Consider the following 20,078-nt stretch of genomic DNA (forward strand, 5'->3'; position numbering starts at 1 on the left):
TTTTTTAAAATTAAATAAATAAAAATCATCTATAGAATAAATAAAAACTATATGTAATTAAATTGTAAAAATTATTTATTATTTATTTTTATAATTATAATTTTATCTTTTTTGTTATAAAAAATGAATACATATGTGCACATATATTTTGACTAATAGTTATAAAATGTATTTTTTTTCTATTAATTTTCAATATTGTTTTATGTCCCAAATCCTTTTTCTTAAAATGAGATTTATTTTCAAGAGACTAAGTTAAATAGCACTCATTTTAACATGTTGATGTTTTATTAATTCTTTTAATTTCGATAAACTAATTTTGGAATAGGATATTACAAATATTAAAACAAAAAATAAAACTGATGACACTCGTTTTCAAAATATATTATACTTATTTAAGAAAAAAATATTTTAATACAGAATTACATTTTGATATGTATACATGCTATTTCTTCACTACTTCATTATTTATATATTATTGTAGTGATGTACTATAAACTTAATGAAATATTGTACTGATGTACTATAAACTTAATTAAAAAATCACACTGTGTTAAAATGTACTAAAAAAAAGTCTATGTGAACGTATCATTTTCAGTATTATTACTTATTTAATGACACCCGAAACACAGTCTCATCATATAGGACTGTAATATCATAGCATACTATTTTTAGGTTTTCACACACATCACTCAAAGGCTTTCATAAAGCCCCAATGGAAGACGAGGTTGGAGAATAAGTCGAAGTTCTTGTTCCTTAGGCAAAGCCACTCCTAACCCTTCAGTCATATCAACGTCAGCACCATCCTTTGTGAAAATATGAAACCCTTGAAGCAAGCGAGCCAAGGTCAAGTGCGTCACCTGCAGCCCAAAGGTCATGCCAGGGCACGACCTTCTTCCAATGCTAAATGGAATCAACTCAAAGTCCTGACTCATAAAATCAATGTCTCTGTGAGTGGTGAGGAACCTCTCTGGCTGAAACTCATCAGGGTTAGGCCATACTTCTGGATCCCTTTGCAAGTTCCACAGATTAATAAGCAATCGTGTTCCCTTTGGGACATGGTACCCTACCAAAGAGCAATCTTCCGTCGCCTCCCTGATTCCTGTTAAGGGTGCTGGCGGGTACAGACGAAGGGTCTCTTTGATAATGGCATGGAGATAATTGAGGTTTTTGATGTCAGATTCTTCGACCCATCTTTCTTTTCCTACGTGGGTGTCCAACTCTTGTAGGGCTGCCTTTAGAACCTTGGGGTGGTTGAGGAGTAAGGAGAGTGCCCATGTTAGGGTTATGGCCGTGCTTCCAGAGCCAGTAAGGACAAGGATCTGTACGAAAAATTTATGAACATTCATTATCTCTTTTACTGTTTGAATGCCAAAGGAGGGAAACACAAAATTATTATTTTTTCGTTTTTTTTTATTGAAAAGTGCAATGAAAAATATTAAAAAAAAAGTTAGATATTTTCAATACTTTACGTAAATGGATAAAAAAATTCATCAAATCTTATTTTTATTTTCTCTTCTTAATTTGAGGAATCCACAAAAACCCTTATATTAACCAAACATTTGTCATTATATTTTCTTTTGCATCATAAGTTACAAGAATATACATGAGTATGGAGAAAGATTATTTTTGGAAGTCCCACGTCCACTAGAGATAAGGTCAATTCTTAGTTTATAAGTGGATGTAAACCTCACTCTACAAGCCGGTTTTATAGGGTTGAGTTAGGTTTAAAGTCCACTACTAACATGGTCTCAGAGTCATGGTTAGAACCTATCCTAGCGAGTAGTCCTGCTCGGCGTGAAGGGGGTGTGTAATTCAATTCTTAGTTTATAAGGGGATGCAAACCTTGTATTTTGTAGAAGAAAAATATTTCTTTTTTTTTATAATTTTTTAACAATAACCTATGTGATAGTTTATGGATCCGTTTTAAATATATGAATCAATAAAATAGTGATTTGTTATAAAAAATTATTAAAAAAAATTGTTAAAATATGACGTTCTATTTACGTATTACAAACTAAAGTTTGTGACAATAAAACTTTGACATATTTTTGTGGAATATATAACTCGGGATTGTGCCTTAAAATTAATAGAAGGGAAGAAATTAAAATTGAATTTTAGATAAATGTATCTATAAATTAATCAACTACAAAAGTTGACGTGTGACCTAGTTGTATTGTTGGAATTTATTGGTTGTGGGGCAAAATCACGTGGGAGTCTGGTTGATTTATCATTTTCAGGGAATTTGTATTAAAGCCAAAAATAGTTCAATTTTTCAGCTAAAGAATATGGATAAATCAGGTCCTGGTTAGATAAGTATTGCACCGATTATTGACCATGGAAAGAAACGTACCAATGATGTTGCTTTGATAACGATGTCCCGCTTATAGCCACAAATATTTTCTTCTTCAAAAGATGATAACATCACATCCATGAAGTCCCTTTCACATCCACCATTCTTCATCTCTCCTCTCGTTTTCACGTGTTCTTGCAGCCATCTCTCAAGAATACTGTCTAGTTTCATAGCTGTTCTTTTCATGAAACTTAAATGTCCTTGGAAATCAAACCAACTGAGCGATGGAATTGCATCAGCCACCACAAAAACACCAGACAGATATGTGGCATCTTTTATGGCCTTTCTCAGCTTCCATGCTTCATTATCTTCATCGTTGGAAGTGTCCCCTCCAAATCTCTTCCCAGCAATCATCCTCACAATTATGTTGAAGGTCATGTGCTCTAACAGATTGCTTATAGCCACTTCAGTTGAGCCCTTCACGTTCTTTGCAGAGGACACTGTCATTGATGAGTACAAGTTCTTCACAAGAGACAGTGTTTCACTGTCTCTCACATGCTTCAGCTTCTCAAGCCTGTGGCTTGACAAAATCTCGAGAACAGCCATTTTTCTGATCTCACGCCAGTAATTTCCATAAGGGGCAAGGGCAAAGACTGCATTGTTGTAACCCATGAGTCTGCCCGCAGAAGTGTTTGGCCTTGAGGCAAAAATTCTGTCATTTGTTGTGAGGCACTCTTTGGCAATTTCCCTGTTGTTCACCACTATGGTGGGGTGGCAACCCAGTTTGACACAGAAAACTGGACCATATTTCTCAGCCATGGCTGAGAATGTCCTGAAATAGGGTATTCTACCATTGAGAAGGTAGAGGTGCCCTATCAAAGGTAAAGCACCGTGAGGTTCGGGTACTTTGGTTCCTTTTCTTTGTTTAGGAGATCTGATGAACCTAACCACTTTGTATGCAATTAGCAAAGCTAAGATTCCTGCGAAAGTTGGAAAGTAGGAAGCAGAATCCATGGGAATTGTATAGTCACTATATCTGCACATCTACCTATATATAGGATCCAAAATCTGGAACAGTTGAATAGGAAAATTGGAAGCATTAAAGTTAGGTTAACATTAATTAAATTTTTTAAAATATAATATAAATCCAAATGATTGAATTTGAATATATTTTCAACTTAAGTTTTTTTATCTTCTTATTACTAGTTGATTTGATAATATCAATTACTATACTTTCAAATTATATCGATAGTTTTATTTTTAAAATATTCTAAAAATAAGTTGAAAAAAAATTACTATAAAACTCGAGAAAATAATATTTCAGAAGTGATTATAGTTAAAAATAGTGAGACTTGGTTATTTTAATATTAAATGGTTCAGTTACAAATAGTTTTGTTATAAACGAGTTTCATTATTTTAAAACGTATCGTTTCTATAAAAAAATATTTTTTCCGAGTTTTCTATATTCTCTCTAAGAGTTTTAACTCCTAAGTTAACTCTTTGACAATCAGGAGGTGCTTAATCGACCACGGCGACAAGGTCTACATTCTTATCCGATTAGTTTCAAGAATAGAGCAAGTAGGTTTCAACTCCTTTTTCCCTTCCGTTCCAAATCTGTTTTGAAAGAATATGGTACTGTTGCATGTGTAATCATTCTCTCCTACTCGTTCTTGGTTCATCTATTGTTCTAAAAACTTTATCCATTTTCAATTTGGTGTTCCGCAGGTTCGTTTAGGTATTCCTTGCGGTTCATTGGTCACGCGTTCAATGCCCAACCACTGAATAGCCAACATTAAAAATGACCGGTGACATTTTTGTAAATAAATGCAATTATTAGACTTCGTTTACAATTGTCATTCGACGTCAATTTGTTATATTGGATAAATTTTGCGAAAATGCTTGGTGCGAAGGTGAAAAACGTATGACGTCGAATTCCCTAGAATTTGACGTCAAAAGGATATAAACGTCGAATGCCCCAGCGTTAAACGTTAAAAGGTTAGTGAATTCAATAAAAATTTGAGCGGGAGATTGAAATTCATTCACTTTATCTTAGCTCACAATACCCTCTTCTCTGCTCAAACTTTTTTGGAACGAAGTTTGACGATCATCACATGTAATCTTTCTTTCATTTGTTACAAATGCATGTTAATTAACTACTTTAGGAATGATTTTTGTTTGTTTTGACCAATTATTTTTGTGTTCTTGTCATTCATAGGCGTATTATGCTTTCTCTCTCACTAGTGGCAACACTTTATTTCGACAAATCCGCATTTTGAAGGTTAGTTTTCGTTTTCGTTTTGAAGAATTTATTTGTTGAACTTGTTCGTTGTTTTTTTTAACTTGTTTGTTGTTGTTGTTTTGTTGAACTTGTTTGTTGTTGTTGTTTGATTGAACTTGTTTGTTGTTTGTTATTGTTGTTTGTTGTTAATACTACACTATACGTTCATAGTTCATGCTTTATAAAATATAAAAAACTGAAATTTGTTGTTTTTCTGCTTTTCAGGTCTCGTAGAGTTGTAAAAAAGGATTACAATTAATTAAAAAAAACAAAAAAAAAATTGATTAACGTCAAATATTGACAAAAAAATTCGTCGTTAATTTGCTTTACTGTGAATGTTGAATTGTTCTATGTTCGATGTCAATTTAACGTCTCCTGATATGAGGTCGACGTCGAATTCGACGTGAAAGGCCGAAAAACACAAACGTTATACGGTGTTTTTATACTAGTGGTTAGCTGGTTGAAAATTGATATGGAGCAAAGATTGAGGTTCATTATTGAAGTTTTGAAGTCTTTTAGTGGGAAAATGAAGGGTTTTGAGTAGTGAGATTTAGAAGTAAGAGGTGTTGACTGTTTCTGATAGTTGGGAGTGTAGATTTGAGTTTGGGTAGCTTATAGGAGTGAATTTGGGTTTTCGTAGGTCAATTTGGGTTTGAAGTGATCAATTCAAGTTAGAGATCTCTTTTTAGATGTTTCTCAATGGTTAAGAGTGTTTAGGAATCATTTAAACTTGTGTGGAGGGTCACCAAATTAAAACTAAGTGATTTTTAGAACCTGTTGCAGCACTGGGCGCCCTCCAAGGAGATTGTGGGCATCTTTTTTTCTAGAAGAACTCGCCTGAGCGCCCCTTAAGTACCTTCCAGGGGTCTAGCGCCCGGGTGCCCCTTTTGGAGTGCTGAGCGCCACTCAACAACGTTTGTTTTCTTTTTTCAATTTTCGGGATCTCAAATTTGGGGTTCTGATTATCTGTTTTGGACGTTTTTTAGGTCACTTTGGGGGTTTTGGACCCTTCCGGAGCTGTTGGTGAGGGTCTCAAAGTTTTTTTTTCTTACCTAAATGTGAGTATCAAGATGCCATAAAGAAAATTGTGTTATTATGTGACTTATGATGACTTGTAAGGGTTTTTCTAGTTATTTAATGTATAATCAAAGGTTTCATGTGATAGTATGCAATGTTTGTGTGAAGTATATGTATATGTATATATGATTATGAAAGGAACATGATGATGATGAATATGTGGTTGATTAAGTAAATGGTTGATGGATGTAATTCCATGATTCTCGTGGAGAGAATACATGGTAATGCCTTGTGTTGTTGTATGAATGTATGGAGCATTGTATTGGTGGTTTATCTTGACATCCCAAAACGTCTATTCGAAGAGCACCTGTGCACAAAATCAATCAGTCAAAATGAAATAAAATCATTCATAAGCACTTAATCAATGAAAAATGAAAGAAAAATTGGAAGAAATGTTGAAGATGGTGGTCACAAAATCAAAGACGAGAGAAAGCAACGGTGCAGAAGATGACTCTGTCTAAAAATGCCTATGTTCGTGAAATTTAAACATAAACGCATGTTATTACCTTAGTTATTTTTTAACCGAGGCAATAAGCCTCTATCGCCTCGGTCCTATAAAGAACCGCGGCCTATAGTCTATAAAAAAAATTCAGTTATTTTATGCCTTGGTTCTCTAAACAACCGAGTTCGTAGAAATCTTTAGGCATCAGTTCTTTTTGAACCGAGGCATATACGTTTGCGATAATTACAAAAATGTCACCGCGTCATTTTATGTTTCGGTTGCGACAAAACCAATGTCAAATAGGCGAGTTAAAATCCTTATTTTTTTACTAGTGATCTCTCTATATATTAGTAGTAGATATATTAATAAATTTGTACGTGAATATTTATTTTATGTGATTTAACTTTTAAGATAATTATGTTTATAATAGTTTTTTATGACTAGTATTTTAATGACTTAAGGTTATATTTTTAGCAATGTTTAATTAATTTAGCCTATATTTTTGAGCAATTTGTAATGCCTCAAACTAACAACGCATCAAATTATATATTATATAATTTATCTAATAAAAGATTTTTATGACTAAAGTTTTTAAAACTAACATAAATGTGAAATATATATTGCACACTTTTTATATTCATCAAAAATTAGTCTTTAAACATGTAGACAAACCTTTGTATGCCTAAAAAAGTTTTTTATGTAGACAGTATAAAATTTACCAATTATTCTAAAATTGTTATAACTTCCTTAACTTAGGGAAAAGATTTATTCTTCTCCATTACAAACTCCTTTCTTGTTGTCTTCGCCAAATGTGATCGGAGCAACAACTTAATCTGACATCATCGTCATTCGTCACACCATCGGAGGAGGACTCTTTGTCGATGTCAAAACGTTTCTTCATCTGCGACGACCACTCTTCCACATTGTAACCACGCTCACCTCCACCACTGGCATCGTTGTTGCACGATCAATAGGGGCGTTAACTGGTTACGAGCTACTATCGCTCAACCTCGCCAGAATTGGTGACTCATTGGAGTCACTAGGGTCGAGTTTCTCCCTCCTCACATAATGGTTTACTTCTTCTTATTCTCCAAACACCCCAAATCTCCACCACCGCCAGTGACCATTGCGCACCAACACCGCCATTCATCACTCCTACAGCCAGAGCACCATCGCACACTCGCCTTCGCCCAAGGTCATCTCTAATGACACATATCCCCCTTGCTCAAATTTTTGCAACTTGCGACAAAGAGAACCCTAACCACAACTCAGACAAAGAGTTTGGAGAAGATTAAGAAGAAGAGAGTTTAGAAAACATAATAGTGAGAAAAACAATAGTAGGAAAAGGGTTGTGGGTATACTATGTCGGTTACATTGATGAACTAACATAGAAAGTCTTCTAATATATTACAAATATGTCACCTTTCCACTTTCAACTTTTTTATGTTCGGGTTTAGGTATAACCAAGGTAGAAAGTCTTCTAATTTATTAGGAAAATGCCCTCAACATCCACTTTTATACTAGGTCTAGTGATAACCAACATAGAAAGTCTTACCATAAATACAACTTTGTCACCCCATGACTTATTATGTTCCTGTTTTTGCACTAATGAAACTTGTAATGTCATCTTTAAAAAATGGTTATAAAGTAATGTTTAAGCACATTTTGAAAGATTTATATGGAGTATATCCCATCAAAAGCTAACATTTCACTTAATGTTAGTTGTCTATGTCTATAAACCTTGACTCTATTAGGAACAAGACAATAAAATAAGAAAGAGAAGAATAAACGACATAAGAATTTAACGTGGTTCAGCTTACAAATGTCTACGTATATAGCTATATTAGGAAGTATATTTATTTTGGTGTATCTTTCAAGCTTACAAATGGTTACGTATATAGCTAAACAGATAACAACATCTCACAGTATAAAGTAAGGTGAGACTAAATTAAGCTCCACAATACTAATAATTATGTTACTTAGAGCTTGATTTACATTATCACCTAGTATAGTTGTCTTCATCATGAATTATTCTTGAAGGCCAATTGCGACAATACAAAGCCTCAAATTATTTGTTGTGATAATCTTGGACAACATATCAGCTGGATTCTCTACACATGGAATCTTCGATAAAGACAAGTCTTCATCATTTATCAATTTTTTTATAAAATGATACTTCACTTTAATGTGGTTGCATCTAGAGTAAAGAATTGTATTTTTAGCAATGAAGGATTGTACTTTTAGCAAGATATATAGAACTATGATAATCACTGAACAATGAAGGGTCATCTTGCTCTTTCCCTAATTCTTTTAGAAGGTTCTTCAATCATATCATCTCCTTTGTTGCTTTTGAGATACCGACATACTCAACTTCAGTGGTTGAGAGAGAGACTTTTTCTTGAATTTTAGACTTCCAACTGATAGTTGTACCACCCAACATAAAAATGTAACCTATTGTGCTCTTTGTACCATCCAAATCTCCTCCCAAGTCTCCATCAAAAAATCCTTGTAAAGTTAGATTACTTCTTCTAAAAGACAAATGCATTTTGAAAGTGCCCTTCAAATATGTTAATATCCACTTCACACCTTCCCAATTCTTCTTTTCGAAATTTGATAGAAACCTACTCACAACTCCCCTACATGTGTTATGTCAAGTTTAATGTAACTCATAGCATATATCAAGCTCCCTACTGTAGATGCATATGAAACTTTTATCATGTAACTTTCTTCTTCATGTGTCTTAGAAGATTGCCCTTTTGAAAACTGTAAAGGAGTTTCCAAAGTTGTATTCCTAGTTTTAGCATTTCCAACATTGAATCTACTAATAAATTTTTCTATATATTTCTCTTGATATAAGTTCAAAATACTTTCAGGTTTATCCCTGAAGATTCTTAAACCAAGAATTAATTTGGCTTGACTAAGATCCTTCATTTAAAAAAATTTTGACAATTTTTTTTGGACCTGTTAATTTCTACCATATTAGCTCCAACAATCAACATGTCAATAACATATAAAGCAAGAATGATATAACTACATGAGAAATTGTTTGTATCATCACCATTACTTTACTTGGTTGCCCATGGGAAATTGCAAAATTTTAAGAGCAATACATTACATGGTAGACGTCTACCTAATAGACATGTAAAAGTTAGTGTAATATTGCTCTAGAGCCAAATGTATTCTTGTCTATACCTAATGTTGATGATGACATGATGACAGTAGGACAAGAAATAGGTACCTTTGTGGCATGGCTAATCAATCTCATGCAGGTTGTTGATGAGGTATGTTTATACAACTATATTCATTCATATTTTGAACATGTTTGATCTATTAGCTATCTTATTTAATTAATGAAGTTTTAGGATTCCAATCTATCTAAAAGGAAAAAGATGAATAATACAAATGAATTTGTCGCACCTAAAAAGAAATGTCAAGGGAAAATTGTCATTCAATATACTCCTCCAAAATTGTTTCATCCCAATCTTCATGAATGGTGCAACTACCTCTCTTCATACCTAAAACTAAAGTCATCAGAGTCATTTTTCCCAATAGAAATGAAGAAAGACATATTTAGACTAAATGATATAGAGAAATTGTTAATGCATAATTTATTGGAGAAGTTATTCACTATGCATGGCTAGGTGCAACTACAATTTCTATATATATTAGGTACACCATACTACTTTTTTTATGAACTTCATTCTTTGACACCTCTTATCATATTACTAATATATTCTTATTTTTTTTATAAGATACCTATATCAAAATTTTATTAAGCTAAATCATATGGCGTTCTTTCTTTTATCACCCTAAAGCACAACATATGAACTACCAATTAAAGACAAAATACAAAAAATAGTTTCCCTTTTTGGTCTCTCAAAATTTGGCTATAGGAGTTGCCAATTTTCACTCTTTTGCTTGTTGGACAATCACTTCTTTGTTCCAAATTCAGGTTCCTCTCCACTTTCTTAGATGCTACCTTAGTAGGAGGAGGTTTCTGCCACTTGAATACTTCAAAAGGACTTCATACCTCCATTGAAATCATCCAACAAATCACCAAACATATTAGTTAGCTGCACCAGATTTTGCACCAAAAATTGGTTCTAAAATTAACACTTAAGAAGCCAAAGATCTTAAAAGCAATGAAAAAGGAAATACTCCAATTATATTGTCTTAACTTGTAAGAAAAATAGCTTTGAATGAATCCCAAGGTTATTCCCCATCCTCTCTCGAGTTAATCATGCCTCTGAAACATCTGTAACATTATCTACTCACGTATAACGCATTATACGATCATCGCCGATAATTTCATACCCAAACACACAAACACAAACATGTATGGGGTAAGCTACCGATAAAACAATCATAACACCAAGAAACATACACATTGATTATATTAACCATAATCAAACACAGAACAAGATCCATACCTTCTAATTATACCAACCATAATCAAACAATCAACAAGATACATACCTTCTGATTATATCAACCATAATCAAACACCTCATACATAGTAGTAACAATAATAGGATTCCTAATCCTCTAACATAAATAATTCAATTATACTGAATTACTCGATCCTCGATCTCTGATCCTTGAACTTCAATAATTGATCCTTGATCTTTAATCCTTGATGTCATCACTAACATCTCACGCATAGACCCTTAGTCTATCCACTCATTACAACTCATGCTAACTACTTACTATAACCATTATAGTAACACCACTATCAACATAACATAACTTGGAGCATCTCAAGTATCATGATCATTATAGTAGATACACCATCATCATGACTATCCCAGTCATGAACAACACCATGAGTATCACCGTACCACAATACCATAGTGCAAAGAGTTCATCTCACACATGTACCCTACCTCACCAATTGTAGTCGCTCCTACAACCCACATATAGCCTCCCCTACAGGATATTTGTAGCCTCCCGTATATAGATCATCTTCTTCCAATGCACACAAGGCAAAAGGAAGCACCTATGTTGAGATTGTTGATAGGGGAGCACTTGTTTAACTGAACCTACAATCTCAAAGCTTCTGGTTTTTGATGATGACAACATAATTAATAACACATGTGTTGTTTATGTGTTACATGTTCTATTGCTTACATGTTATATGTTTTAATCAATGTGTAAATTTGTTTAAAGCATTGAGAACATGATTGTGTTGATACATTGCATTTCATTGTGCTATATAAAATTGATTTTATTAGTGAATGCATGTCTGATGTTTTATAGAAGGAAAACCACAAGCACTTATGTTTAACTTTTAATTGTGTGGCAAAACAACAATTTTAAGTCGACTTCATTATGGGGTGAGTCGATTAAAACTCGTGGCTTTGCACAAACCATTTTCAAAGTGTGTTGTGAGGATTTTCAAAGTGAAAGTTTTTCAAAACTTTGTTTAACTGTGTTATATAGTCGATTACATGCAACATGTATTCGACTAAGTCTGTTACAGTTTTGAAATTCTATTAATGTTTGAGTTAAATGTTACAACGACTATTTTTTAAATATGTTGACCAAGCATTTATTGTGATTCGACTGCATTAATTGTTCATTCAATTAACTGCATTGATTGATGCTAACTACTATAACAGAATTGCTATATTCGACTGCATTAGTAGCTAAGTCGATTAAAATGCGTCTGAATTGTGAAAATCTATAAATTGACGCAAATTTGATTTCTGTAAGAACTTTTGTGAATCTAACAGTTTGTGATATCTTTTGCAGAAAGTGAATTCTTACAGAAAGAAAGAAAGAGCTCCAAGAAACAAGAAGTGACAGTGGTGATCATCTACTTGTGGATTCTTGAAGATCAAGTTAACTGCACATACAAAAGCTGATCAAATCTGCACGTTGGGTGTAACTGAGAGATCAGAGGCTACAATCTTGTAAAGATTGGATTGAGGTTCCCTGTTGTGATTACAGGAAGAAGAGCGTGTTGCGTTATTGACTTTGAGGGTGGCTCAAAGGGTTTTGACTGCAGGAGAGGGGATTCTTGCTGCTAGTCTGTTTGTATATGCCTATATTTTGATTAGAGGGTTAGAGAGGTGTTTTATATTTTTGACGTGAGATCGCTATAAAAACCTTGTTGTAAAAACCTTGATCATTATAGTGCATTGGCTTCCTGTGGTTGGAAGGACACTGGATGTAGGCTTGGCCGAACCAATATAAAAACTCAGTGTTTGATCTTTCTATCCCTACACTCTTTTATTCAGTCGACTTCTTACTGTATTCAATCGATTTAATTTCCGTTGCATAAACAAATCTTCTTCCTTGCGTTTCAAGAAAGCTTTTAAAGGCATCCACTTTGCAAAATTTTTTTAAAGAAAACATTGTTTTGTATTTCACCAATTCACCCCCCCTCTCTTGGTGTGAGAAATTAAGCCATTCTATTTTCAACAACATATCTGCCAATTTAAGGCAGCTCGTGCCTATTCAACCATCATTATAAATGTTTGTCAAATTCCATACTTCACCGTATCATTCATGTTTATCAAAACAATATGATTCTAGTGGTCATCCACCATAGCTTTGGACCTGTCTTCCCTGTTCCCAATTGTTCACCCTAGCACTAAACTCAACACGAGTTGAAACCCTTCGCAAGAGAAAAGAGCAGCACTCGAATCCCAGTCCCTTCCACTACCCCTCCCGGACAAAGAGACTCATATCTTCCACTGTCACTTAAAGACGAAGAAATTCACCTTTCTACCCTCCCGCAAGAGGCAAGGTGACTACCTTTCTACCCTCTCAAAAGAGGAAAGAGCAACACTTGAATCCTAGTACCTTCAACCGCCTATCATGGACGAAGAGACCCATCTCTTCCATCGCCTTTTAAAGACAAAGAGATCCATCATTTTACCCTCCTGCAAGAGCAAATGTGACTACCTTTCTACTCCCTCGAAAGAGGAAAGAGCAGCACTTGAATCCTAGTCCCTTTCACTGCCCATCATGAACGAAGAGACCCATCTCTTCCACTACTCTCATGGACAAAGAGACTCATCTCTTCCACCGGCTTTTAAAGACGAAGAGATACACTTTTCTACCCCCTCGAAAGAGGAAAGGTCACTACCTTTCTACCCCCTCAAAAGGGGAAAGGGGACTACCTTATACCTCCTCGAAAGAGGAAGGTTACAACCCCGGATTAACTAAGTATAGCAAGAAAACCATACTTAAAACATACCCACCATCACACCACATAGTTGGTTCAACACTGTGACTCTCTCACTAAGCTAACCAATGATCATAGAAAACCATTACTGCTCTTCTCGTAACCCATCCTCTTTCCCTGCCACACACTGGTGAAAGAGAGACCCTAACTTTAAGGGTATCACCGCCACCACATTGGATTACTTCCTACTCTTGAACAACATCACGCAGGAAGGGACAATCGATTATCATCCCAGATAATCGATTATTCTTGAAACTACACTCAAAACCAATGTATAGATAATCAATTATAACTAATGATAATAGATTATTGTTGTATCGAAACACATCCTAGACATGATTCAAGCATTCAAAAATACATACATCAACCTTAGATCACGTGAAAACATAGTTAACACATCATATATGCATTCAAGCATCACATACCCATGTAAACATACTGAAACATATAATACATCACTTGAATCATCCAGATCCAATCATTGACATGTTATACCCCCAATAATAGGGTGAAAAAGAGTCTCCACCAAAATAAGGTTTTCGATCAGCCAAACTAACTAAGCATAATGCTTACAAATGAGAACCAAGAAGATGAAAATTCTCCAAAATATAACTGCTAATGTGAGACTGTTTCCTCCTAAACTAGACCTCTATTTGACGATCAGAGTGGTCAGAATGAAGAACCGTATGTCTGGAACTCACTGTCCAATATTCAGTCCGATCCAATAGTGAATGACAACACAACGACGAAAACACCAATGCACATTTTAGGAAATTCTCCAAAGCAGAGTTGTTGACGCGAGGTTGTTTTCTACCAAACTAGACCTCTAATTGACGATCCGAATGGTCAGAATGAAGAACCATACGTCTGGAACCCACTGTCCAAAAATCAACTCGATCAAGCGGTGAACAACTTCTCAACAACGAAAACACTAGTGCAGGTTACATGTTATGCAGAAATTACTTCTTCTCTTCCTTTCTTTCTCACTTAACTTTTTCCTCTCTTCAAACGACTTTAATATGCCCTACTAATTTAACCCAAATCCACTAAAACGAAGTGAAACATAATAGTCCACATTATTTGGCCTATTCTCCACATAGGAAGGGATCTCAATAACCCAACACTTAAAACATATATTTGCATGGAAACAAACATCATAACTTTGTTCTCCCTTAGCATCAAACCCTCTATTGGGATAACCCAACAAGTCATACATAGATTCATAGGAAAAACCCAACACAAATATTACGTAAACCATATGCCTATGCATACAGAAACTCTTTCCCAACAATATCAACATATAATCATAATCATAATCATATAAACATGCATCAACAAGTATTATCAATCCAAAATAACCAAAAACACATATAACATACAACCATAAACAAACAAAGGTAAGTTTCCCCATACCTTGGTCAATCATAAGGCTTTATCTACAACCTTAAAACACCACAAATCTTTCTTTACACTAAGAGTTTTTCGTTGCTCTTTCTCTTCTTCTCCCAAAACGCCCATCTCCTTTCTTCCTTTGTTTTCTTTCTTTGATTTAGAGTTTCTAGGGTTTTTCAACACCAAACTACCCCTTTCTCTATATCTTAATATTTATGAATCCACCCAACTCTATCTCTAATATTTTCTCACTTATAATAATACAGTTTATTCTAATTTATTATGAGTCTATCAATAATATATATTATTATTATCTAGCCATAATATCTAATTATATATAAAATCTATATATATAATTTAAAATATCTAGAATAACTAATAATAATAATATCTAATTCCACCAAAATTATATCTCCTATTTTCTTTCAACTACTTTATTTTTAAAACCCTTATTTTTGCGGATCTTACATTCAAAAATGTTTGATAAAAATAGAAGGTGTTTGATGAAATGCCTCAAAGAAAACCAGTTTTGGTGTTTTTGGTTTTTGACTAGGCTGCACGGTTCAAAATTCTTTTTATCATTTTGCTTTACTTCCTTTTATTATTTAGTTCCATTTTAAATCACTGAACCAAGTGTTGTTGCAAGCCAAATTGAAATTTCAAAGCCAATTCATCAAAACAGCACCTAATGTTCAACTCTACACTAAGAAAATGACTCAAAATTGGTGGTTTTGAAAGTGATTTCATGCACAAGTGATTCTGACACTTTGGTAACACTTTGAACAATTTGAATTCATCAATTTAAACTTGTTTGAACTCTAATTAGGTTCAAAACCAAACTATACAATAGATTCACCTTTCTATTGTAGAATGAGGATGTTGTGTCCGAAGATATCGATACATGGCTTCCAATACTACTACTGCTATCAGACCCCGACATACCTTTTAAAGATGAGACAATTATCTGCACTTCAACAACACACTTTTCTGGAAGGCACAAACCATGACAAACAACTCGAGTAACTTGGTGATGAGGTATGTCCTACCCATTTCTATTTATAACATGGTGATGATGGTTGAATTTCCAAACCTAATGGGCCAGACCCATCCCAATCAATCCCTTGAACCCTTCGTTCCTCCATAATGTAACCACTTTTTCTCGAACCCTCGCAACCATTGCCAAATCGTCGCTTGAACTTTTGTGCCACACTTGCGGGGCAACTATACCCGTAAGGTTATGACCAGAGATAACAAATTTTCTTTGTAAAATTGTTTTTGCAAATTCAAGTATTCTGACTACCGAACACCGACACCAACACCACACTTCGAATACAGGTAGAGTAATTGCACTCTTTGCATACCTTCAAGGCCTAAAAAGACTGTGAGACTGGTGTAATGTATATGGCAGAATACCCCTTGACTCTGCTAACCAAGGCCTACAACTCAAATATACATGATGTCAGTTATCAATGAGTCCATAATTGTGGCCCATTCGAATGGGGTCTATGGTTAACGAGATACACCTATAAATATTATTTTAATGATAGTTTGACTTTACTTTTGCATTTAGTTCACATTTTGATTGGAATTTCTTACCAAGTACTTACTTGAGTGTGGATAAATCTTTTATAAACATCTCCCCTTCCATCATAGAATAAGGAAACTGAGCGGACGGATACCAAATAATGAAGAAGTTGTGAAGAGAAAATAATTTTTATAGGGTTTGTTTGTTCCGTAAGAACATAACCATGGAAGAATTTGTTGCAACAACCAAGAATTTGGCTTCACTCGGTTTATGGCCTGACACTAAAATCTTTGGTTTCTTACGTTCATAACATCGCGTCAAAGTCTATTTCTTTATGTTGACATTTTGAAATATAAAACGGTTTCAGTTTCCTGATTTAATTTTTGGACAAATTTTTAGAATAGACCTTTTGTCTTAATCATAACAGTTAATACAAAAAAGAAATGACAAACGATATTTATTTTTGACAAATTAAATAGGTTTAGAAGTATAGGGTATCTATTTTATTAGTTAAATCGTTTTAATTAAATAAAAATTTAGAAGCATAAACTTAACTAAAAGTATAATAAATCTCTTACATTATTTTTCAATTAAAATATAACTTCATAAATAAATCATTAAAATTTTCTCTTCTAACTTTTTTTATCTTCTTTCCATTTTCTAGGGACAGAGTATAATGAATGAAATTCTATATTGTCATACCTAACTTCTTGAACACCAAACTACTTAGAATAATTTCCAACCTAACCTTTTGACTCGTCTAAAATGAATAACACAACCTAACCTTTTGTCCGGAAAGAATATAAGCTCATAAACAGGCATATTAGTTTTTTTATATAATTCTTTTATTATATATATATATATATAGTTTGTTAACTTTTCTAATATCTTAAAGTATATCAAATTTTAATTGATAAAAATATTTTATTCATAAAAAAAAATACTTTAAATATAGAGTATTTTAATAATTTTTATTTTTAATTTAAATAAAAAAAATTATTCAAATATTTTAAGTGTACACTAGTAAAAAAAGGGATTAGAAATCGCAATATACGCTTCGGTTTAAGCGAAACCGAAGCGTATAAAAGCGCGGTGGCAGTTTCGTAAATATTTATAAAAAATATGCTTCGGTTGCCATAAGTCCGGTGCCTAAAGCCAGATACTAACTCGGTTCTTATTCAAACTGAGGCATAAAACGTTTACGACACCGGTTAATGAAAGACCGAGACATAAGGATCTGATACTACTTCGGTTGATGCAGGACCGAGGCACAAAATCCTACACGTTTTCTAGTAAAGCAGGGTAGAAAGAGCTACGGCCTCAGTTAATAACAGAACCGAGGCGTAATGTGTTGCACCTTTTTAGTGAGCCACTTCTACTCTAAATGTTTCATTTCACATTTCACGTTTCACTTTCCCTCATCCCCTCCCTCCTCTCCTGCAACCCCTCCCATTCTACAGTTCCCTCTCCCTCAACTCCATCATTCTCTCACCAGATGACTTCTCCCTCTGCATCCCTAGGACGGTGCGGTGAGGCGAGACGAGACGAGATCTGACTAGACGAGGCGGTGACGGTGACGAGACGAGACGGTGCGGCGACGGTGCGGCGAGGCGAGACGAGACGAGATCTGACGAGACGAGGCGTTGACGGTGACGAGACGAGACGCTGCGACGAGGACAGATCTCGCGACGGTGCAGCGAGGCGAGACGGGGGCCAAGCGAGACGGCTCGCGACGGTGCGGCGAGGCGAGAGAGCTCCGACAGCGCGGCGAGGCGAGAGAGATCTCGACGGCGCGGCGAGGGAGCTCGCGACGGTGCGGCGAGAGCCCGCGTGGTGCGGCGGGAGCCCGCGACGGGTGGCGAGACAGCCCGCGACGGCGGCTGCAATGGCGGAAACCCTTTTCTGCGTTTTTTGGTTTTTGATTTTTGGTTTTTGGTTCTGTTTCTTTGCAGGTGGATGTCAAAATGGATCTCTGATTTTTTATTTTTGGTTTGAATCTCTGATTTTGGTTTGGATCTCCCGTCTGCTCTCTCTGCTTCCTGTTCTCCCTTCTTAGACATCTGAGTTGAGTTTGTTTGTGAAAGTAATTTTGTCCAAAGACATGGATGAAGAAAATTGCAGAAAAGAGAAAGAAGTTTAACCACAAAGAGAATAAACAAACATAACAACACTGATCTCGGTTGAAAATAAAAAAAATTAAAAAACTTTACTACCTCGGTTGTGTGTGAACCGAATTAGAATCTGAATCCTTTTGATTCGGTTTAGAACAGAGTCAAAAAATTCATTCTTTTTACTTCGTTTGAATATGCACCGGTCGTAGAATCGGTGTCTATAAGTGAAAATGACCGAGGCAGTATACCTTTATTGTACTAGTGGTAGATTAGTGGTTGCATTTTTTTGTTTTTGAATTTTCATACATTCAAATGCTCTATCCGAAATGTCCTTACTATCTTTCTTGATTAACGCAAATATCACTCATTAAATATTCTTATTATCTTTCTTAATTTAGAAAATGTCACCCATTAAATATTTCTACTATCTTTCATATTCAATGTATAATTTTTTTTTTTAAAAAAAAACACTCAACCCATGCGTACGTATCACATACATCTCTTATCCCTCCATGAATGGAAGAGTCACATGAAAAATGTATAATTTCAAAATCTTGAAAACTAAGAACAATTTGTGATTTATAACCGTCCTTGTAAGTTATTGTCTATAGATTTAAGTATTTTAAGAATCCATCCATTTATAAATATGACTATAAAATTTTACAACTTTAGAAATATAAAAAAATAATAATAATTAAAAATTATTGTCTTAATATATTGATTAATAAGTTTATAGATTATTTTAAAAATATTTCCAATTATCACCCAAAACAAAATAAAGAGGTCGGTACAGGCAGGTCTCCTACTAGTTTTGAAGAAAATAATTTGTGGGCTACTCTTACAAATTTGCTTTGACTCCAATAATAAAAAGGATACAGTGTTTAAAAGACAGATTTTAGTATCAGAGAAGTAATATTTAACTAACATTTAAAGTAAATAATTGTTATATTTTATATTTTTCATTAAATTTACCTGTTTAAATTAATATATAAAATAAATAATTTGTTTTCCATTTTGATGGCGACTAATCATCAATCGAGTTCACCCCTTATTGAGAGATCAATATTTATAGGGTGTTTCATCTTGCACTTCCAAGCACTTCATCCTACACTTCCAAATATTTTCAAAATGACAATTTTACCTATACTTGGTTAACATTTAATAAATTAAATGGTTAAACATTCTTTAGGATGTCAGTTATTATTCAGAAGATATTTTCCTTCACCCGTATCTCTGCACATTTCGAAATATCTCGCATCTCACTTTCTCTCTTCTTCTTTTTGTCCTTCCCGCTCCTTGGTTGCACTAAGCACACTCCACCCACACACAGAAGGGATCTTTGAGGGTTTAGGAACTCCCGAAGCAGCCTGTGCAAGAAAAGGAAGATCGTGCACTCTCTACAATCACCATTCAGAATCAATTTCACAAAATAGTACAATAAAATGAAAGAAAACAATAAGAAAGAAGATGGACACCTAAAAAAAAGAGGAGGGTTGGCCACCAAAGACACAATTATAAGTATGAATTTTGGAGAGAATCTGAGCAACTTCAGGATCACGACACTGGCTGAGAGAGTGTTCGGTGGGGATTAAGAGAGTGATGGGTCGGCGACAGAGAGGGCATTTGCAAGAACTTGTTCCTGATGTGTGCTGTCACATGAGCATGATGCAATTTGCTGCAAATGAAAAGGTTGCAAATTGATGGATGAAAGATTGAAGTGTGAAAAGAGAAAGCGAATGAGAGAGTTTTGATACACAAAAACCAGTGAGAG

The 20,078-nt window shown here is 34.5% G+C and overlaps 1 protein-coding gene across 1 annotated transcript; it reads right to left on the reverse strand.

Annotated features, from left to right (window-relative positions):
- Positions 1 to 577: 577 nt before the first annotated feature.
- Positions 578 to 3,351, reverse strand: LOC108347157 (cytochrome P450 CYP82D47). The gene is made up of 2 exons (XM_017586307.2): positions 2,351 to 3,351; positions 578 to 1,319 (listed from the first exon to the last, which is right to left on the reverse strand). The coding sequence occupies exons 1-2, from the start codon at positions 3,332 to 3,334 to the stop codon at positions 690 to 692; spliced, it is 1,614 nt and encodes a 537-aa protein (XP_017441796.1). The 5' UTR covers positions 3,335 to 3,351; the 3' UTR covers positions 578 to 689.
- Between the last annotated feature and the right edge of the window lie 16,727 nt (positions 3,352 to 20,078).

This window comes from Vigna angularis, chromosome 9, assembly GCF_016808095.1.
Source record: "Vigna angularis cultivar LongXiaoDou No.4 chromosome 9, ASM1680809v1, whole genome shotgun sequence".
Taxonomy (NCBI): domain Eukaryota; kingdom Viridiplantae; phylum Streptophyta; class Magnoliopsida; order Fabales; family Fabaceae; genus Vigna; species Vigna angularis.